Source organism: Rhyacophila brunnea, unplaced genomic scaffold (assembly GCF_057557595.1).
Source record: "Rhyacophila brunnea isolate RB1 unplaced genomic scaffold, BYU_Rbru_1.0 scaffold_15, whole genome shotgun sequence".
NCBI lineage: Eukaryota > Metazoa > Arthropoda > Insecta > Trichoptera > Rhyacophilidae > Rhyacophila > Rhyacophila brunnea.
Genome location: NW_028232806.1, coordinates 4,181,014 through 4,204,880, shown reverse-complemented (window position 1 = coordinate 4,204,880; position 23,867 = coordinate 4,181,014). Strand labels below are relative to the sequence as shown.

Here is a 23,867-nt window from a genome sequence, read left to right as displayed (position 1 = left end):
CTTTAAGAACAATAAATGATAAGCAGGAAATTCCAGATTACGTTTGATGACTCGAAAGTTCTAGGCATGGAAAGATTATATTATAGAACAAATGTGATCGGCAAAGGATACGTGTAAAGTTCTATGTATCTGAGCTTCTTCATGATCCGCCGTTTGTACACATCGTCAATGCCTTCGCGAAGGTCTCCCCATATCTGCAACACCAAAGATGTGAAATTATTATTTTTTATTTGATACGGAATATGCACATTTAAAAATGTAAGAATCATATTACTGAAAAATTAAATTAAAAAATTCACCCGGCGCCATCTATGAGTCGTGACAGTAAAGGAAATGTGATTTTGAAATAAATACAAAATCAAATAAAAACTTCAAGAATGCCTATGGAGATTGTATAGATTTGTATAAAGATAAATGATTTATGCTTTATGGCCAACTTTCCAGGATATCTTTGACATAAACCGAGGTATTGGTGTATTTGTTTGGTTTAGTTGATGCCATCCACCCAATACACCTTATATATTCACTGATTAAAATCATTTTTTCAACGAATTTACGTATCTGAATTGAAGGCAGAAATGCTCCTCCACAGACAAGGATTACCCAAATGGTTTTTTCTGTCAAACCAAATTGTGGGCAGTCCATATTCATCTGAAATAGTAAAGAATAAACCAAATGTTTAGAAGAGATGTGAGAGAACAAAACGGTGTGTTACCTGATCGAGGTCGATCTGTTTAGGCCCTGGAGCGGCTGCCGGTCGCGAACCCATCTTGTCTGCGAGTGTGATGCCTTTGCCGCCGTGCTACGACGATAGTTCCTCAAATGCGCCCACACCGGAGCAGTGACATCAATGTGTTATCTCACTTGGTGATGCTGCTCTCATTCATTATCTGCCGGGCCAACAGCATCCGATGGACGACAGGGATTGTATATTGTCAGAGTTGATGTGATCGAGCTATACTTTTGACATTATTTTGTTGCTGGAATGTTTTGTGAAAACAAAATGCTCTTTGATAAGAATATCCCGTAACGACCGATGTGAATTTTTCTCTGTAACAAAATAAAAAAGAATATTGAAATTATATGGTGGCGCCTATCTATAAAGATTAAAACTAGGTAACTTAGCTTAACGTGCCCACGCCAATGTCATTTAAATGACTCGAGTTCTAGATTACAAGCGATTATTATTGAGGCCATTGTAAGTAGCATTTTGATTTAAGTCGTACGTGAATGACAACGTTTGATCACATCACATGATAATTATTGTCAGAGATAGAGTTGCCACTTTATAACACTTTATGGTTGGGTAATTATGGTCGCTTTTTCACACCTACCTCAAATCCCCAGATATTGTCGCAAGTCAAGGCGACCAGCAGTTACGGGTCATCAGTCGACTGTTATTAAATGACGCCAGTTAGCTCAAGTTACCTCAAGACAGCGGATGCACCTAAGCTTGTCAAAGCTAAGCCATCATTTAATAATTAATTCGATTATACAGACTGATTCAGAAGTTATTCGTGGACCACGGCCGGGTCAACTTGATATAGTGTGACCGTCGTCCAAGTGATACTTCTGAATACCTGGCAAGACGTGATACCGGCTCCTGTGATTCATCAAAATTGTACCGTCAAGTGCCGCGCACTAGGTAACCCAACAAACAATACCGGATGAGTGATAGTGCAACCAGATCACAGAGCCAGCTTCCAACAGCAATAAGGTTAAAGAATCCTATCCTAACATAACACCCCCCCCCAGCATCTATATCTGTCACAAATTTACAGTCCACTATGAAAAGCGCAAACATATCTTTGCACTCCAGCTCTAGAATGAAAATGATGCAATACCTAGGTATATTCTAAAAATATTTTTTTTACATATTATACAGTACACTCTTAGTAATCCGCCGCTCGATTATCCGACAACTACTATAAATCCGCTATTATTTTTACTAGTTGAAAGCACAAAATCAAGTTCTATAATTCTCCGGTATTCGATTGTCAAATTCAGTACTCCACCGCGTACAAATATACAATGCAGGTAAAACATACGTTCATTGCGAAGAAAGTAATGTACCAGGGAGGAGAGTGCGCAAGGACCGCATTCAATTATGCCGTGCTCCAATGCAACCGGAACACACAAAATGAAACTTTTGGTTTGGTTTGGTCATAGGGAAAGCCAGGAATCCTAAGCCATTCAAGAATATCTGCCTCACTGAACAACTGGTTGTGTCAATTGACTTGCTGTTTAATATTTTATAGTTTATAAATATGTAGAATTTAGAAAATGCTTGATTTTGATTATAAATAAAACCGTAATTTGCTAGTATAAATTTCTCAAAAAAAACTATTTTTACGAAATGCCTGTTTTAATTTTTACTATGTATGCACTATAATCCGCGGCTTTCACTAATTGGATACATGTTTGATTTTTGGTGTGGCGGATTACTGAGAGAGTACTGTAGTACCTATCTACTTATTTACTTTTTTATTACTATATAATATATTAATACAAGTGAATATCATTTGATCTAATTTTATGTGAGGTAATCAGGCAAAGAGACGTATCAGTGTAGAAAAGAGTGCAAAGTTACGAAGCGTATACCTACTCAACCCATCACCCTTTTCTGTATGTATTAGAAATACCAATATATTAAAGATAAGAAAACAGAAGACAATTATTAATAGCTGTCACATTGGCCCTTAGGGCACATTTTATTGGGTGCATCGGTGGCTATTATTATTTATCAACTATTTACTTATTGATAATTTTAAAATTTGAACCTGTCATAAAAAAAAACTGTTGAAAGTGAAAACATGTCAACTAGGAAAGATTGATAATATCTAAAATCATCGAATCGCCATCATCTATCTATTTTTCAAGACGCATTACGATTTTTCAATTGAATTCACCGAAAAATAACACACAATATTGGGGAAAGTGGGAAAAATCATGTTTGTCAAATAAAATTGGCTCATGTGCCCGTAAATAGGGAAACTTTAAACAAAACTAGATTCGCCGTGTTAGGTGGGTTTAATACGGATATAAATGAGCACAGGTGTTAAAAACGGAATGTTTTGAACATTTCTTTGACGCAAAACGTAGTAAAATATAAATATGTTTATATAATACAATGAAATGCATATAAAACAGGAAGTAAATGGTAAACAGTAATGGCCAAAATATTTTCTCCAAAGAAGGATGGTCATGTGTTTTATTACATGTTTGGTCATTTACAACTGAAAAATACGACGTCATGCATGCGCGTAAATCCGAAATGCTTCCCAAATAAACGAGATGGACAAAAAATACGTGGATTCGTCGCAATGATGATTCTTTTGTTCCTCTCGCAGTGACAAAGAAATTGAAACGCGTTTTACTTACATGTTTTCATCTCTCCCGGATCTTTTGTGCGATATATAACTCGCTGAGTAATTTCAGCGTACAATCTCATGCGATTCGGGGTAATTATTTACAATAAATTAATAAAAAATAGAGATTTTTCACAATAACGGTACATACGATGAAATGGTTATCAAAACTGGCGAGTGTTGCAATCTAAATATTGTCATAGACTATTAATTTTAATTTAGAAAAGTCCTGTCACTACCAAAAGCATTGAAATAATAAGTTTTTTTATTACCGTAAAATGAGGTGAGATTATACAAGTATATTTTGTTTCACTGTAGGTAGGCAGGTACCTACCTACATTTTTGGTTAAAAAATATGTCTAGGTACCTATCAATATCAAATTGATACCTATCAAATAAAATTGCAGTGAAAATTTAAAGAACTTCCTTTCCTCCCAATAAATTAAATCTCGAGAAACAAGAAGTTTAAAGCGCATACCTACCTAGTAATTTTTGTTTCTCGAGATTGATTGATACCTGCATGATATTTTTAATCTGGATGATGTACAAACCTAAATACAGACCAATTGGTCAGGGATGCAAACATAATCGGAGCGGCTGACAGCACGAACGGGAGACACGTGAATTGTAGGAGCTCCCCTTGGTAGGTTAGTAGAACGAATCGACGATGTTGAGAAGTCATGGATACCTGGAGGTACGCCTGGCTTAGATCTATGATTACTAGCCAGTCTTCTGTTTGTAAGACGGCTGGAACCTCATAATGGTGAATTAGTCTGAATGGCTTTGGCTGTAGGAACGCATTGAAACGCTTGTTTGTTGATCAGAAACAGGGTTGAGAGAAAACTGGGGGTTGGACCCGCTTCTTCTAGAACCCCTGAGTTCTTTAAGTCCTTGATCTCGAGAGTGACCTCTGCTGACTGTTGCGTTTGAAATTCTTTCGGTACACTACAGGGGTGGTACACTACGCCATCCAGACTCCCCGAAAGTCTCTTAGGCGGCCCACAATGTTGTTGGTCGTCCAGATGCGGTCACCTCTGCTTTGGGTACGGATCCCTGGTGGAGCCCGTACCTCCGATGGAGAACTCCCTTCCCACAGGAAATCGCCCCTTGAGAGTACCCCGGCCATAATGTGAGTTCGAGGGCCTCCGGGACTCTGAGCTCGGAGGAATCCTTGATAGTGCCTCCCGAGTGAAGGTATCCTTCCGGTAAGGATCTGAGTCATGTTCTCGCAAATTTTATTATGCGTTGTCCCCAAAACCCTCTTCGATTTTTTGGTACAGGCCCCTCGCTGTTATGATGTTTTGAGGATTGGTTGCCCAATCCACTAACCACTGCATACCCTTCCAGAAGCTGTCCCGTTGGGAAAACATCGCATTCTGGAGGGCCGCGATGGTCCTCTCCATCAGATGGTTAGCTGATGACGAGTGATCGGACCGACGCAACTTGTCATTTAGATCTAACTCTACGACCGTAGGGGCCGCCAAGAATTGTTTTTTGGGCGTTGTGCCACTCCTTGCCGGTCCCCCTGCTGAAATATGGTACGTAACGAGGATACCTCAAACATCAGCATCTTAATCGACGCTCGTACGTTGAACTTTTCCTTCTGTAGCAGTTCTGCTTCGCCGTCTGGTGTTGCTTTCAGAAAATCCTCCTCACGGTCATTCAGATATTGCGCCATAATCACTGATCACTTAACGTTCACTTAACTATCACTTAACGTTCGTCCAAGATATATTTTTTTAAATAGTTAGAATGAACTGTCAGACGCAACATGTAAACAATAAGAAAGCCAAATCCAGAATGAAGACAAAGGGGTCCCAAACTCCCTATATAAAAAATAGACGCGCGGGTATGACCAGTAAATAAAAAGGGAGGAATGACCAACGACAACAAAAAGGAAAATAAATTAGTAGAATATAACCTCACGCGAAGAAGAAAGAGCAAACCCTATCTCAAGGACTTCAAAGTCAAATTTGAATAATGCAATATTATCATTATAAATACCAGTGAAAAGATGCGCCGGCATTTCTCCTGGCTTTGCATTCTATTGTCCTGCAAGAGACCATGGTTCTTTTTACTTAAAACATCGACGAAAATATCTTACTTCTTTTAAGATCGAGAGAATGAAAGGAGTTTTACCTACCAATAAAACTCTTATTATTCATGTTGACTTTGAAGTCCTTGAGATAGGGTTTGCTCTTTCTTCTTCGCGTGAGGATATATTCTACTAATTTATTTTCCTTTTTCTTGTCGTTGGTCATTTCTCCGTTTTCATTTACTGGTCATACCCGCGCGTCTGTTTTTTATGTATAAAGTTTGGCATCACTTTGTCTTCATTATGATATGACTCAAGGAACCAGGTAGAAGTTACCTGGACTTCAAAGTCAACATGAATAATAAGAGTTTTATTGGTAGGTCAAACTCCTTTCATTATTCGAATTTGACTTTGAAGTCCTTGAGATATCTGTTTGTTATCACCTGGTGTTGGGTATGCCAAATTCCTGTATGTGACAATGAATCGTGACTTTCCATGTATATGTTGAATAGAGAAGTTAATGGGTTCTTTCCCCCTTCTGATGGTGGTGTATCCATCGTTCTCTGGTAGTTGTCGTGAAATGTCGACTCACTACGCCAGTTACCTCTCTTTAAAATATCATCTATTGGGTATATTTACAGTTTAAGGAAGCCACTACTGAGCGGACACTACCTGGTGGTTCTTGTACCCCTGCTTCCAACAGTACTGACCATATTCAATTCCCTATAACTGTCCTGGTGGTTGGTTTTGGTGATCCTCTTGAAGATATAAATAATTCCGAAATATACCCACCTTCCCCTCTCTTTGGGTTTGACCAGCGCTCGAAATGGAAAAGATTACAAACCGGAGCGCTCGAAAATTAACATGGTTATCAAATTTTATGTGTATTTTATAAACATAAGTGTGCTAATTTTTTTTTATTATATGGCATATCTAGCTCGGACGGTCAAATTATTTTGTCCACGAGACGGGGCGATAACTTTACAGATTTCACGAACCGGAACGGCGCTCCGGTGCGTTCCGGTCCATTTCGACCCCTGGGTTTGACATGCAGACGAGTTTCCGTAACCAGAATACTGGGTCGATGTTTTGACACGTGGAAGCGCTTAGCTTCCATTCCGATTGACGATGCTTGGCGGTATCTGTATTTGAGCCAAACATTGGCCATACAATTTGTGGCCACTTTTTTCCACTAATCCATTGTCTACTATTACTGAGTAGTGTGAGGTCATGAACCCTTCGTCCCGATGCGAGAAGCAGCCGAGTAGGTGGCTGTCCTGCGAGAGGTTTCGAATAGGTTGTACTCCACCGGTGTTGTTTTCCTAAGATGATCTACCACTCGTCCTGGATCCCAAACCGGTGGTTTGATGGGTTTCATATTTTCAGTTATCATTACCGAAATTGCCTGTAACATATTGTGTTGTACTACCACGTTGATGCTGATATCTACAATGATAATCGGTTTGCAAAATGTGGCTATGGCTGACTTATGACCAGGATGGCTATGTACGACAAACCCTCCATGTTGTGCATGTAGCCTAGGTATCTGGCCAATTCCATTGGTTGAAGGCTATTATGATCCATTAGGTTCATGTTACCCATGGCATTGTCTTCCATTTGTTCCAAGCTGGTTTATAAGTTTTTAGAGTCGAAGGCCGCCATCTGGAAGTAAGAAGTGCCCTTTCTTCCACCATTCAATTTGATGTTATTTCCACCCCACCCGAAATTATCCATAGTTAAAGGGACAGGTCCCGGGTCCTTGGAGGTGGACCGTTGGTCTCCATACCAACTAGTGTCGTATGTAGGTGAGGCATTGTATAAGCATTGTTTCCAGCTTGGTGCCACTAGTAAGTACTTCCCTCTTGCTGAGTTCAGGTGCGCTAGGACTCGTGAAAGGATGTTTGGTGGGGGAAATATCCACGCCAATCTAAAGTCCTACACTCGGCTGAAGGCGTCGTGAAACAGCGCGCCACTGTCTGTAACGTCTCGTGACACATACGTTGCAATGACATGTGCTGTTTCGCTTGCGAATAAATCCACTTTGGGAACACCCCATCTTTGAAACAGGGGGGTGGTTGCGGTGTTGATGAAGTGCCATTCGGGAATGAGTTGTCTGCGGGAGAGATGATCTGCCACGCAGTTGTAATTTCTGCGGAAGTATTGTGCAGTAAACGTGATGTTGGTTCGACTGGTAAATACTAGTATCTGTCGGCATAGGTTTGGGAGGGTGACAGATTTTGTGCCGCCCTCGTTGTTGATGTCTGCCACCACTGTTTTGTTGTCTGTCTGCAGAAGCAGATCTGATCCTATGATTGATTGTATCTGAGATTGAATTGCAAACATCTCCTTCCTGTTGGAATGCCATGCCATGCTAACTGGGCTTGTTTCCACGTACCTGATAGGTGTGTTCATTCAGTTGGGCTCCCTAGCCTGTGTCAGACGCGTCTGTCGTCAGGAGGTGATTGATGTGTGTTAACTCTGAGGAGCCTATCACCTGGAGCCACCACATGATGTCCTGTTAGGCCTGTGGTGGGATTGTCGTCTATTGGCGAGAATGGGACCTCGACAATTTTGATGACTGGAGCTTTGTAGCCGTCGGCAATGCAATCTTCCTCGTGGAGGTAGGATGCGAAGTTAAGTCGCCCCAGAAGGGATTGAACATGTGCCTACCTGAGGGACCAACTGCCTTTTTGTAACTGCGTTGTGTCAAATCTGAGGATCCTATCGCCTAGGGCCACCACAAGATGTCCCGTTGGGCCTGTGGTGGGATTGTCATCAATTAGCGAGGATGGGACCTCGGCCATATTGATGACTGGAGCTTTGTAGCCGTCGGCAATACAACCTTCCTCGTGGAGGTAGGATGTAAAGTTGAGTCGCCCCAGAAGGGATTGGATATGTGCCTGTCTGAGGGACCAACTGCTTTTTCCTGCGTTATGTCAACTCTGAGGATCCTATCGCCTACAGCCACCACATGATGTCCCGTTGGGCCTGTGGTGGGATCGTCATCAATTGGCGAGGATGGGACCTCGACCATATTGATGACTGGAGCGTTGTAGCCGTCGGCAATGCAACCTTCCTCATGGAGGTAGGATGTGAGGTTGAGTCGCCCCAGAAGGGATTGGATATGTGCCTGTCTGGGGGACCAACTGCCTTTTTGTACCAGCATTAGCAGCTGATGGTGACGGAGTGCTACACACTTCTCCGGCGACAGAAACCTCCGCTTGTTGTGTGTGTCCTACGTGATGTCCAGGGACCCTCATTGTTGGCTTGGGTTCAGACAGGATCTTTTAATATTTATTAACCATCCTAAAGACTGTAGGAAGGTTATCCTGTATTCCACCTGAATCGAGACTGTTTCTCGGATTGGTTGGCTACTAAGAAGTCGTCTAGGTAAGTGAATATTCTCAGCCATTCTTTCGTAGGCGTTCGGCGACCCAATCGGTCAGGGATGCCAACATAATTGGAGCGGTTGGCAGCACGAACGGGAGTCACGTGAATTGTAGGAGCTCCCCTTGGTAGGGTAGTCGAACGAATCGACGATGTTGAGAAGCCATTGGTACCTGGAGGGACGCCTGGCTTAGATCTATTATTACTAGCCAGTCTTCTGTTTGTAAGACGGCTGGAACCTCGTAATGGTGAATTAGTTTGAATGGCCTTGGCTGTAGGAACGCATTCAAACGCTTTCGGTTGAAAACAGGGCATAGGGCCCCGTCTTCTTTCTTGATCAGAAACAGGGTAAAGAGAAAAACCAGGGGTTTAACCCGCTTCTTCTAGAACCCCTGAGTTCTTTAAGTCCTCGATCTCGAGAGTGACCGCTGCTGATTGTTGCGTTTGAAAATCTTTCCGTAAAAGTAAAGAAGGACTTACCAATGGTGGTATCCGCACAAAAGGTATGCGGGCTACGGCTATTATTTTAACCAATTGTTTTGAGGATTAGTTGCCCAATCCACTAACCCTTGCATACCCTTTCAGAAGCTGTCCCGTTGGGAAAAAATCGCATTCTGGAGGGCCGCGATGGTCCTTTTCGTCAGATGGTTAGCTGATCACGAGTGGTCGCACCGACGCAACTTGTCATTTAGACCTAACTCTACGACCGTAGGGGCCGCCAAGAATTGTTTTTTGGGCGTTGTGCCACTCCTTGCCGGTCCCCCTGCTGAAATAAGGTACGTAACGAGGATACCTCAAACATCAGCATCTTAATCGACGCTGGTACGTTGAACTTTTCCTCCTGTAGCAGTTCTGCTGCGCCGTCTGGTGTCCATTGCTTTTAGAATATCCTCCTCACGGTCATTCAGATGTTGCGCCATAATCACTGATCACTTAACGTTCACTTAACTATCACTTAACGTTCGTCCAAGATAATTATTTTGATAGTTAGAATGAACTGTCAGAAGCAACACGTAAACAAAGTAAGAAAGTCAAATCCATAATGAAGACAAAGTGATGCCAAACTTTATACATAAAAAACAGACGCGCGGGTATGACCAGTAAATGAAAACGGAGAAATGACCAACGACAAGAAAAAGGAAAATAAATTAGTAGAATATATCCTCACGCGAAGAAGAAAGAGCAAACCCTATCTCAAGGACTTCAAAGTCAAATTCGAATAATAACAATATTATATTCGCCATGTTGTTTTACGACACGAACTTGAAGTAGCAGCTCCAGAATACCAACTGTCTTTCTTCGATTCGTATTTTTTAGTACATAAATGATGGCATGTTCCCTCTCCAGTCTTCAATCTCTTTGATTTAATTGTTATTTAATTTTTTTTGGTATTCAGCAGGAAAAGGGCGACAAAAAGTCCAATCTCTTTGGCAACAACAAAAAGTCTTTCCAGCATTTCTCAAAAGATGCTTGAAGCTTGCAACACTTATGAATAGCTGCGAAACTTTTGCCATGTCAGGAAGAAAATATAAATTTTCATAAAATCTAGGTACTGATATTTACAATAGAATGAAAGGCCACTTTTATCATGGTTTTATAAAGGTACCTACTTGTAAAATTATAATAAAATGCTCGATTTAAAGACTACTTTATATAAAAGAGATTGGTGATTTCGTTAGGTAAAAAATATACACGAATATTGAAAATCTCATCTGGCAACACCGGCCATCTGTTTTGATTGACATACACGCGATTCTTTAATTCTAGGATTTGTTAAACTTTAAAGTATAATATGGTCTGATAAACTGTTGACCATTGCTTTTTAAATTCAAACCACGTAAGACGTTCATTTCCAGCCTAAATTCACAATGGCTTATTCCACAGATTGGAATGTGGAAGATTACAGAAACAACGACGAAAGTGATGAGCATTGGGATTTGCGAAGTAGGTTTATGGAGAAGTGGAAAGGCAATTTCCCTGAAGACCGACTGGTTTGTCTCGCCAAAGTATTTGCAAACGTTGAATTCCTGGGATGCCGATATCCTACCGAGGTCATGACACTAGTCGCGGAGTTATCCAAAGAGGTATAAATTACTATACTATATTCTACGTCAGTCTGTGGCTTGAGTTTTTGGTCACCCAAGGAATTTGTCATTTATTACTGCGAAAAAGTAATTGCTTAAAATTCAATCGATAGACTGTTCTTATTAGTGTTGATATAATATATTGTATCCAGTGGTGTGCGGTTCATAGATGCTGTGGATGCAGAGCATGCCCAGAAATACTTGGTAACATAGTATGCAATCAAAGAGATTGGACTCCTCCCCAGAGGTAGCACACAAATGTCAGTGTGTACTCGTTTTGTGAGAGAAAGTTTTATTTCTCTGAAATTAGGTACACTTTGCTGCAAATGGGTCATACTCAGACATAAAAACGCCCCTTTGAGTATTTTTTTGTCAACACTTCAGCTTACAACCAATTTATGATAAACGTATTTTCATTATAAAAAGTTCCCGCAATAAAAACTTTATTAGGATTCAGGGTAAGAAAGAATAATGCAAATGGAAGTAAGTATTTTATTTTTAATAACACCAAAAACAAAATTTTGAAAAATTAAACACAAATCAGTTAAAAGCAAATGGTTAAATATTGGAATAAGAAATATGGTCTTGTTTTTACATATTGTTCTATATAAAATAACATAGCATTATTGTTTAGATAAAACTGTTAAATAAAAAACACAAATAATTACAGTTCGTTACAAACAAAAAAAGTTTATTATATTACCTACCTATTTACACATGTGTATTTTGAAAATATTTTATGAAATAAAAATATAACATCGTATATTCTGGGTTAAAAATAATATTATGCATACGGCCCTGGATTTTTCGCAATAAACAACCATTTGACGTTTGATGTAAAAGTTGTGAATTGTTATTGTAAAAGATCTTTTAGGGAAAACTATCGATGTATAAATAATTAATAGTATGCATATTGTTCCGAAATGCTGTTACTCATTTGTATTCTTCCATTAATAAAATATCTTACTTCTTTCAAGATCGAAAGAATAACAATATTATATCCGCCATGTTGTTTTACCACACGAACTTGAAGTAGTAGCTCCAGAATACCAACATTACCAACTGTCTTTCTCCGATTCGTATTTTTTAGTACATAAATGATGGCGTGCTCCCTCTCCAGTCTTTCAATCTCTTTGTATGCAATGATATTTTGTATTTACTTACTTTGCAATTTGATGGTATATTTTATTCAACTGTATTTTTTCTAATGGTATTTTATGCATAAGTTGGTATCATAAATTTTGATTCGAGTTATGTTGTATAATTTTGTGTAGCAAACAGAATGACGTAGGCAAAGTGCCGCCCTTATAGCCCATTTACACGTTCATGGATTGACTGTTAACAGTAAGTATAATCGCGGCCATAACAAGAAAATGTATGGGTAAACATGTATTATCCTGCAGTTGCTAGCTTGCATGCATGTATCAATAAAGTTTGGAAGCATCTGAATTTTCATGTGATAGTAGGGATTTTTTCAATCTGCGCCTGCGCATTTTTACATTTACCAATTTTTGCAACCTGTCAAACAGCACCATATAATGACAACAACACGTCTCCCTTAACTTTTGAAGAATGAGATTGAAGAGACAGTCAGCACTTTTACGTGTAAACAGTTATTGTGATGATAGTTTAAAATACACACTTGATGCCAGTAAATCCATGCACGTGTACAGGTGCTATTAAGCAGATTTAGAATGTCGTCCTCTTTTATTTTTGATTTCCATAGAATATTGAATATCTCTATTTACAAAATAATCTAATAATATTTTTAGGTGGCAATAGACTATCGAGAGGCTAAGAAGAAAAAGCTCCAAAGAACTTTTGTCTCTGCTTCGGACGCGGCCGAAGATAGGGCAAAAGGAACCAAGAAAAAAACCCATGCACCCGAAGTGCAGTCCAAACCTTCTCCATACAGAAAATTCGTAGCGGCAACACCCGACGAACCAGAGCACAAACCGGCCAATCAGAATACATTCAGCAGTAATCAGAACACTGGTGAAAGAATTAACAATCCGTCCAAGTATGCCATTAGTCAAAATTCAAATTGGCGTGTTCCGAATTCGAATAATTCAAATGAATCTTTTGGAAATAGAATGTTGAATTCAAATGATAGGAAACGGAGTTATAACAGCCAATTTCAACAGAATTCAAACAATCTACGTCGTAATAATCGTATGGATAGAAATGAGAATCAAAATTTTAACGCAGGAGCGAATATCGTCAATACTGAATATGGGCGGTTGGTGTTATTTGATCGTCAAGGAGGTTTTGGTCATAAATTATTTGGTAAGTAAATGTTTTCCACTTTTTTGTATATCTACTATATCTAAATTTAAAACATCACATTATCAAAAATGCGTTTTATTGTATTTTTATATACACAATCTCTTAACCGGCTCTATGCCTTCAGTGAGTTTTCTCGCTCTATGATGCTGTGATCAACAGGCCGCACATACAAATATCGTCAGTTATCTCGTCCGACTTTAAATCCAAATTACAAGTCACTACTTTTTAAATTACACCAGAACAATTCAGTAATAAAAACCTACAAAACATTGTGTTAATTACCTGTCATTTGTAACTCGCTTCCAAACCACTAAAAACGAAGATATGTGAATCGAAAATGTGTAAATTTTCAGATAATAAAAAAAACGCTCTATCACGTGTGACGTTGATCTTAGTGTGGTTATAGTGGTGGCGTTATTCGTTTTCAGCTCGAAATGTGCTATGGGATAGGATCATCTGTCTGATAACATTTTAAATAACAAGTAAAAGCATTGGGCTATAGCGTCGTGGGTCCCAGGTTCGAATCCTGGGTCTGGCAAGTACACATATTATTTTTCAATTTGTGTATGAGTCAGAGTATGGACCTAATAGGTTGAGCAAGTGGCTGACATCCATTTCTCGTAAAAACAAAATCTGTTAATACGAACCTCCACTTTGTGGAGGCCCATATGATCTTATTAGGATCGGACATGGTCGAAAGAAAAAAGAAGAAGAAACAACATTATTCACCTTTTGCTTGTCGCACTAGTGTAATGTGATTATAGCATAAGAGTTCATGTATCATATGTACGTTGGTTGAACACTTTAAGCTTTAGGCACAATGGGAAGTCACTTTTGAGGATACGATTCATGTCAGTTTGGTTCTGCGTGTGATCTCATCATACATGCCTCCATCGATTGTCATTTCTTGTCCGAGATATACACTGTATATCTATTTGTCTATTTAGGATAGCTCGTCAGTAAAGTGTCAAACTAAAAATGAACATTTTTATTGTAGGGTCATGCCAGCATTGCAAAGTGCCAGTCGCCGCTGATTTCACCCGCACCGGAGAGGATTGGAATTGCAATATAACAGTCAATAATTTGCTGGTCTGCACAGCGACCGCTAAAGTGCAGAAAGATAGCAAGGAGGCCGCATGCCAGGAAGCATGGAAGGTTGGTTTATTATACATAGATCAAAGTTTTGAGTAAATTGAGGTCAAAGTTTTTTTGATGTATTTTTTTTCAGTTGAGGATAATTTTACGTCAGAAATAGTTTGTTAAAATCTTCAAATGTGTAATTTATTTATAAAAACGTGTACATGACACCTTCATCCACTAGAGAAAATAACAAAATAAAAGAAATTGGTGTATAGGAAAAGGATTATTTATTGAATATAGCATTTTAATTGAACAAAATAATGTGCGTGAATGAAAAAATGTATACATGGTTGTTATTATTAGCTAGTAAAATAATTATTATTTTATAATAGATTCAAAGTAATACTGATATTCCGGTTTTAGAAACTGAAGTTGCTCCTGGAGGTTTTTTCTTTTTTCGTCTGAAAGACTTGCATACTTCACACCGAATCTTTCAATTTGTACATCTTGAGGTGGTTCTGTTATCTTTATGTTCTTTAATATATATTATATACTTTTTTGAAAGGCATTGATTCGTCGTATGACTCTTTGTAGAGATATGAGCCATACTCTTCAACTGTAATCCACTTAATGCCATCCCTAAACCTCACTTTTTCAATCAGCTCATCCTTCTTCCTATGGACCAGACGATGTTGACCCATATCTATTAGCTTATTATTCTTCTAGCCATCGAGATAACTTTTTCCTGATACTTTTCTGGTACCTACATAGATGGTAGAACCTTCTTAATTCTTCCAAAGTTTCTGTCAGAATCTGCGACCAACTTCGGGAAATTTATGATCGATACAAATGAAGTAACCCTTCAGAATTAGGTATTGAAATAAACAGATCATAGAAAAATTCTTATATTGGCCTGGACCAGAGTCAGACCATATAATTATGTGGTCTTTTCCACTGATCTTCTCATCGACTTCAACTAACAGGGAGCTGCAAATCTCTGAACTTTCCCTATTGCCATGATGAAATCTATTTTCAGGAGTGGCTTTTCGGCTGTCTTCTGGTATTTGCCTGTTACTAGGTTCGGCAACATCGCTGTTTTTTTGTAAATCATAGTCACTGTGTTTGACCTTGGAGCTGTCTTGAGGTCTGATGGAATTTCCAAGTACACTGTATTGTTGATTTAACGAGCTGTCTGATGAAATCTTCAAAGAAGATGGCTCAACATCTGTAAAATGTAAAATAAGAACATGCATATCAAAAGTTTACCAGCAACGTTTCTTTCCATAAAATTAAAGACTTTCTACATCATTCTTATAATCTAACATAAGTACATATAATAGAAATAATGTGCCATCAAAACCCACTATTTATCGATTAGTGAATGATTTTGAAGAAAGAGGCTATATAGCAGATAATTAGAGAGCAAATTATTTATCAGTCACCTTTGCATCATTCAAAAGTGACTGTATGGTGGGCTATATGGTCTGGAGGAATCATTGACTCTTACTTTGTTAAAGATGAACGAGGCGTTACGGTAACTGTTAATGGAGAACGTTATCGTAACATGATTGACAACTTTTTGACACCAGAATTTAATGCTTTGGGCTTGGTTGACATGTGGTTCCAACAAGATGGTACCACTTCACATATAGCCAATGTTACAATGGCATTACTGAGAGATCTGTTTCCACAACAAATTATATCAAGAAATGGTAATGTCGATTGGCCTCCATGGTCGCCGGATTTTACAGCCCCGAACTTCTTTTTGTGTGGATATCTAAAGAACAAGGTTTATGCCAACAAACCAGAAACAATTCAGCAACTTGAGCAAAATATTTGTGACAAAATAAAGGAAATACCGGTTGGAAATGTGTGAAAATGTGGTAAAAAGAGCCCGCATTTGTGAGGTTAATAGAAGCGGACATTTAGCTGACATTATCTTCCATACGTAATTCCCAACATTCAATAAAACATTTATTAGCATTAAACCATTTTGTTTTAATTTTCCATAAAGTTATACAAAAATAAAGTAGTAAACCTTCCCGGCGGACACCCTGTACTTACTGAATAGTCTGAAGCCTTATAAAAAATAGACTGACGATATTGTCTTGAATGTACCATACAATGTTTCCCGGTCAGTAGACCTTCAATTGAGGGCTTTCCATGTTCAGTACTTACTCAAGTTTGGCTCCAGGGGGAAATAACTCTTAGGCTAGATTGACTTCCCGTGCAGATAATCAGTCCTCTATTATTAGAGTAGCTTATTCTCTCTGTGACTGAGGTAAATAATTGTGATTGTTTGTGTTATTAGATCCTGCAGAAGGTGTGCCATACTGTGGTCGTAAAGAAGATTCACACGGACAACAATGATACGATATCTGCGAAGGAAGTAGACCAGGACGCGGGTGCAGTTCGGTTGACAGATGGCTTGGAGACTAAAGTTGACAGTGCCATAGCTACCAGGTAATTTTTACCGTCATATACAGGACGGCTTTATCCAATAGGCCGAGTAGACAGAGTAACATAATCCAAACTCAGAAATATACGCAGATGTGATTCGATTCACAAACTCCCAACCACGTAAAGTATCGTCATGTTAAAAACATGATAAAAATCAGTGATATCTAAACATACCACAAAAGCGTGAAGTTCGACAGTATTGACTGAGTATATCATGTAGTTAACAGAGGTTGGAGCGAACCCTTTTTTGAGTTGCTCCGCTCCTAGACCTAATACTTGCTCCAGCTCCACTCCGGGTAAAAAGTTTTAATATGTATTATATGTAGACTGCGAAATCTTTAACGTGAGACCTGGCGGCGGCGCTCGTGTCGTATCTTGTCTATGGTTTTCGATTTCGAAATATTGTAAGTACTGAAACGCGAGAGGAGGGGATCTAGTTCTCCTATCCGCCGCCTATCACCGTAATTACAATTGTTAAAAAATGAAGTAGTTTTGAAATAAGGTTTATTATTAGTCCTTTTCATTATTAATTCTATTTAACAAAATTTCCGACAGCAAATCGTCTTTCATTATCTGCCTCTTCTGCAAAAGAAGTGAGGTTATTTAATATTTATCACTCGGTAGTGTTGCCGTATTTCAAATATAATATTTTCATTGGTTTTTAGGATGAAAATTTAATAATAAAAAAAACATCTGAAGCAGTGGAACACTACTAATTTTTGGAGCTCCGGCTCCGCTCCTGTTCAGGGTAAAACCCTATTGTTCCACTGTTCTCTGCTCCAACGCTCTGGTAGTTAGAGCGACGCCGATCGAGAGAAAACGATGCAACAGGCTTCATGTGAGAGCAGTCGGAAATAATCTATCTCCACCCTTTGCCACTGGGTCATGTATACCTGTGCAAGTATATCGCTCAAGGATACAGCGACATCCGTAACAGGCTTAGACAGAAAAGAATTGTAAAACGTCTTATGCAATATAAATCTTTGTTTCTAGAATGATGAAACTGATGGGCTGGAGTGGAGGTTCTTTGGGAGCCGCTGCTGATGGTATTAGCGAACCAATACAGCCAAACCTCAAACAGGTAAACATTACTTTTACTTTACCGTTGGTAAAGAAAATTACCATTTTTTTTCCTAAATGATACATAAAGGGGGAGATTATATAGTACATAAAGATGTTTTTTAAGCCCGATAAAACTTGAAAATGTAAAAAATTACACAGCAAATTAACTTTTAATCAATTCATGAGTTCGGATAACAAAACTCGATAACGGATAATACATGTCTGCTATGTTCCTATATAAAAGGTATTTTTTATTATAGTATTAGCCCGATAGAAAGCCATTAACATTTGAAAATTATTTCGGGTATGGCCACCACAGCTGTTCTTGACAGAGTGCATTCTATACGTCCAATTTTGGGCCACTATTTCGAGCACTGCTGGTTGTGTATCACGAATAACACGAACAATGTTGGCTTCCAAGGCTTTAATTGTTGATAGTATATCAACATAAACTAGTGACTTCACGTAGCCCCGCAGGAAATAATCCCAAGTTGTCAAATTGGCAGGTACATTTCTCGAAATCAACTTACTGCCATATTTTGATTTCAATAACTCAACGGTTGCTGTCACCGTCTGGCACTTAGCGCCATCCTGTTGAAACCACATCTGATCCGGATTAATGTCATCCTTATTTTCAAAAAAAGAAATCATTGATCATGGTCTGGTAATGATCCCCATCGACACAACCAAACGGTGGTCTACCCGTTAAGCTAAAAATTAACCTCATTGCTGAACGCTATTTTGTAATAAAATAACATCTATAAGTTGCGCGAATTTTCAAAGTAAATTTAAATAATTTAGTACGGTTGTGATACACCCCTGTTACAGGCGGGCTTCTCCCGGTGTAAAATAATCATTTAGTAGCTATAAGTCGAAACGTAACCCTGACCTCTAGAAACGGCTTCATAAAACATCTAATCTGATTCCTTGCTCAACCACGTAAGTATTTTTTAATCATAAGTAAAGGCCTTCGTCCGGTGTGTGAAAATCGCATATTGGGCGGAGGTGTAATTAAGATAAATTTAATTTAATTTAAAAGGTATAAATGATGATGGATGAAAGCGATAATTTTAAGACTAAATATAAGTATTCAAATATAATAAATTTTGCCGCGCATTGTGCGTGAAATCCTCGCGCGCCGGCGCCAGGGTCAGGCTCGTGATTCGCCGAATCAAAGATCATGCGATCAAGATTTGGCCAATCACTAGTCCCTTTTACTAATGGCGTGGGTACGCGAAGTTTAAAAAAAATAAATAAATTAGTAAGCGTCCCCTTTCCGACATATACGGACCTGCGTAACTAATTGTAAAAACCTAAACATGTAAAGAAAGTGTAAAATATAAGCTAATACCAAGTTACACGAGGCAGACGTGGTTTTATTTAATTCCACCCTCAAATATATCGTACTTTTTTTTTGTGAATCCGGGGTTCGATGGACACCTGAGCTAGCCGCTGGAACCCCGGGTATCTCAGTTGTTCAAGTGTGACTCGATTTATAATGATTTGCCAGACCTATACTGATCAAAAAGTCTGCGCAGAATCAACGATCATTTTGACAGTTAATCCTTTTGTATGTTCTACCTAAGCCAAAAAAACACCTGTTAATAACAAATTTATATTATTAATATTATGATATTTTTTTGTGTCCTTTTAGATAAGACGCTTGGGCCTTGGTAGTGCAGCGTCGGGTCGGTCCATAAAACAAGCGCTAATACAGGCAATAAATGAATACGCTCAAAGCGACACCGCAGATCACGACCTGGTCTTTGCCAGTGATTTTTCAAAGGAAGAGAGAGCCGATATGCACAAAATCGCCCAGAAACGGGGTCTCAAATCCAAGAGTTACGGCAAGGACGAAGACAGGTACATAGTTCGATAAGTTTCTTCTTTTAGCGCAAAATTGTATCGAATGTTGGTTATCATTATTATTTTCACCTTATAGTGCAGTGATGGCGAACCTACGGCACGCATGCCACTAGTGGTACACTAGATGATTTTGCATGGCATGCTAATGTTTTATGTTGAAGAGATGTTGATATTAAAAAATAATGATGACATAGACGACGCGTTTTCTTTGGTTTTTAATAATACTACATTGTAGAAAAATAGCAGGCAAATACTATTCAAGAATAATAATTACGTTTAATTTAAATTGCATAGGTTAGTCTTTAGGTTTTATGCATCACACATAATATTATCGCACTGACCTCATCGGGCAGCGGGAAAAGTTTCTGAAAAAAACCTCTGATTATGATCGATTTGTCAATGCTTGAGTCCATTGTAGGGAGAGAATATCTCATCTGATCAGAGCAATTCTGGCGTCAATTTGTATATAAAGAACCAAACTAAGTAATACAGAAATAACTCAATTATAATTTTTGAACTTTTTTAATAGAATTCTTAAGGGGGGACATGCTCAGCGTAGGTCAAAATGGAGCTTTTATTCTATTTTCAAAGCATGATCCTGGACATTCCTTAAATGTTGTATATAATCTATTTATATAATTTTGAAGCCTTATTATCCTTTATATTTATTTTAAACATTTGATGACTGCATAAAGTATTTTTAATACATAAAATAGTATTCTTTTAACCCTTTATAGGTCATAAGCGAAAAACGGATAGTTTTGAGACCGGCAACATTAAGGTCTATATTTCAAAAATTTTACAAGTTATAAACACCCTTATGGGTTTTAATCATTCTCAGATAATGCACAGAGGTCTTGAATCTGACCAATCGCCCTAAAGTTCGCACATATTGAGTATATTACGAAAAATGTGTCCCGGTCAGTTATCTGACCGGTGTCCATTTAGCGACATGATAGCTGCCAGTTTTTCAACAACAGTGTTTTTAAGTTCTTGTTTTTTGAAAATTGTGACTTGTTTACTGAAAACAAAGTATGCACATTTATACTATACATACAAATATATAGTTTTTTGTATTTCACCTATAAATTGTATGTCTTATAGTAAAATAATATCAAATTATTGAGTGGCATGTCGAAAATCTAACCTCAAATTGTATAATTTGGATCCTTTTTGATTTACATAATATAAACACTAAAAATAATTTCTAAACCACAATACGTCTAATTTCATATAACAATATAGTGAACTTTTACAATTACTAGTTAGTTTTTGTGGATAATTAGTCGCTATCGAGTTATTTGATGATATGTGTCATTCTTTGAAAAAATGTTTTCCATAAAAATCGCGGGTAAAAATAATTGTTTTTGTTTTCATTCAAACTGTAATAATTTTTTGAAATACATATCTCAGAATGAAATAAAATAGTTATGGAATGTTATATGTATAAGTAGAAGCCTATATTGCCGAACAAAATTTTGTTTTTATTGTCTGAGGATGGAAAATGGGAGAAGCGGAGGTTTTAGTGCGAAAGACCTTGAAGACATGGGTAAAGACGCATCCCTGAGATTATTTGAAGGAATAACAGAATACCAATGTGTGTTGGATAATGAAAAAAAAACCTATTACACATCTTCACTTTAGAAACAAGTTGGCTGATAGGATTTTTTACTTCACGAAAAAGGGTTGGTCGACCTCCATTTCCTGACGATATCAATTCAAATCATTATTCAGAAAAATGTACACTTCGTAGATGTGGTTATTGCAGCACTATACTGAAAGTGATACGAAGCTCAGTAACAAATTGCAAAGTATCCCTTTGCATACCGTGTTTTATGCCGTATCAATTATCTGAACAAAAGAAAAAGCCAACAAGGCCTTAGAAATGTTTATTATTTTGAGAAATTTCTATAAAATTGATAAAGTAATTATTATTGTTACAGAAATAAATGAAATTATAATTTTTTCCTAAAAAAAATTATTAAAAAAAATTTTTGTGAACAAATATTTTTTTTACCTAAATGGACACCGGTCAGAAAACTGACCGCTGGGAAATCGATAATTACGAAAAAACTATATACATTTCAAAAAAAAATATATTTTTTCTGTTCATCAAAATGAATATAGAATATATAAAAAAAATAATTAAGCACATATCTTTAAAAAAAAAAGTTGTCCTATAAAGGGTTAAACCTCTCGCTCTAATGTTTTAGAATATAGTCATATTTCAGTACATAAATGTGCAGTGGTGTTAAGATTTTTTACATTTATTAATTTTTAAACGCATTTATAAAACTATCAGTATAATTTATATCGACATTATTATAGTTAAATATTTACGATAAAAGATTATATTGATAATCTCTGTGATCCTAAATTTGACAAGAATTAGGCATTTTATTATTCAAAAAATGGGCAAGATTAACACATTTGAAGATAATTCTAAAGATACTCATTATAAGCTATGTCTTTGAAAATTCAAGTGTGATAAACATCCTACGAATAATGATTGCTTTATAATAATTATTGACCTAAGAATAAGGTAGTGTTTTTCTGAAATACGCCATTTCTTTTGGCATTCCCCAGTGGTTAAGCTACAACATACGGCCGTAGCCATAAATTGACAAACTATAATTGAAGTAGGAAGTAAAATGATGTTAACGCGCGTGTTTGAACATGAATTATATGTATTTAATTTTTGTAATTGTAGATACTTGGTGATCAGTAGAGCGATGTCTCCTCAACAGCTGGTGCAAAACCTGATAACCAGCGGTGGCTCCAATGAGAAATACGAACTTCAGTTACCCGGGACGATAACTTGAAGACTTCTCATCAACCATGGAATTAAATTATTGCCATATTAGCTCATTTAAGACGGCGGGTGAATGTTACATAACATAATTATATCAAATTATGCAACCTCATATCAATAAAATTTTATTTGTTCCCTGAACAGTATAGTTTTGCATGTATGTGCAAAAACTATTTTATAATGAAATTTTGAAAATGTTTTTTTTAAATAAAAATTATTTTATGTGTATTTTCTTTGTATTTAATTTCTTTTTTGTTGGATTGTGTTAGTGTTAACCCATTGTGACTGACTTTATTTTTATATCTTTCGCTATGTCCGATCTGAATAGGATCATATGGGCCTCCACAGAGTAGAGGTTTGTATTGACAGATTTTGTTTTTTACGAGAAATGGATGTCAGCCACTTGCTCAACCTATTAGGTCCATACCCTGACACACACAAATTGAAAAACAATATGTGTACTTGCCAAACCCAGGATTCGAACCTGGGACCCACGGCGTTATAGTCCAACGCTTAAGCCGCGCGGCCACCGTGGGTGTGTATATATAGAATACAAAATTGACTTCTAACAATCAAATATTATTAACTCAAAAACTATTTGTTCAAATCATTTGATATTTTAAATATAAATTAAGGAAGGAAGCTTTTATATGATTTAAAAAACAAAACAGAAGAAAATAGTATATTTAAAGCGAGATATGGAGGTTCAAAGTTCATAAAAACTTTCGTTTATTTTTCTTGACAATTTTTAGTTTAATGCTAAATATAAAACCAATTACGTCCTTAAGATATTAAAAAACTGCTTGTATTCATCATCATCATCAGGGGCGCGACAATCCGGTGTGGGTCCTAGCCTCCTCCAACAGCTCCCTCCACCTGTCCCTATCCAGTGTGGCCGCTTTCCAATTTGGTACCCCCAGAATACGGCAGTCACTGACAGCTCCATCCAACCAGCGAATCTTTGGCCTCCCTCTTCTTCTACGTCCTATTGGATTGCTGGACATCACTCTCTTTGCCGGTTCATTGTCATTCATACGGTGCACATGACCTAGCCATCACAGTCTCCCAATCTTAATTGATTGAACTGCGCTGCAATCTTCGTACAGCCCGTAGAGCTCAGCATTATATCTTCTCCTCCAATTGGTGCCATCCCTGATCGGTCCATATGTGTGTACTGCTTGTATTACATAGTGTAAATTATTTTCATATGGATAACCCATAAAATATCTGAAAATTATTGACAAATGCCGTACTTTTCGCATTTCTTGCTAAAAGGGTAATTTCGCGAACTTTTTCCATTACGTATTTTTGTTCTGAAACTTAAAAATACAAATAATTTGTAATAAAACTATTCCCTGTATCACCTGTATCTAAAATCACTCCCATGGTTTGTAAATATATTTACAGATGTTCATTCTTAACGCGGA

The 23,867-nt window shown here is 37.6% G+C and overlaps 2 protein-coding genes across 3 annotated transcripts in view; one reads left to right on the top strand and one right to left on the bottom strand.

Moving 5' to 3' along the window:
• Cul1 (cullin 1) overlaps positions 1–3,574 on the bottom strand; it is a 31,000-nt gene extending 27,426 nt beyond the window's left edge. For both annotated transcript variants that reach the window (XM_085942879.1, XM_085942880.1), the window contains exons 1-3: positions 3,382–3,574; positions 716–1,050; positions 112–194 (exon numbers count right to left, since the gene is read on the bottom strand). In XM_085942879.1, coding sequence (XP_085799005.1) covers positions 112–194; positions 716–769 — 137 coding nt within the window. In that variant the 5' untranslated portion in view covers positions 770–1,050; positions 3,382–3,574. The remainder of the gene's footprint in view (positions 1–111; positions 195–715; positions 1,051–3,381) is intronic.
• A 6,936-nt stretch (positions 3,575–10,510) lies between these two features.
• On the top strand, positions 10,511–22,671 carry LOC147074818 (NF-kappa-B-repressing factor-like). The gene is made up of 7 exons (XM_085942865.1): positions 10,511–10,874; positions 12,647–13,160; positions 14,158–14,315; positions 16,552–16,703; positions 17,694–17,781; positions 19,417–19,625; positions 22,339–22,671. Exons 1-7 carry the CDS (start codon positions 10,659–10,661, stop codon positions 22,448–22,450), a joined length of 1,449 nt encoding a protein of 482 aa, XP_085798991.1. The 5' UTR covers positions 10,511–10,658; the 3' UTR covers positions 22,451–22,671.
• Positions 22,672–23,867: the final 1,196 nt, after the last annotated feature.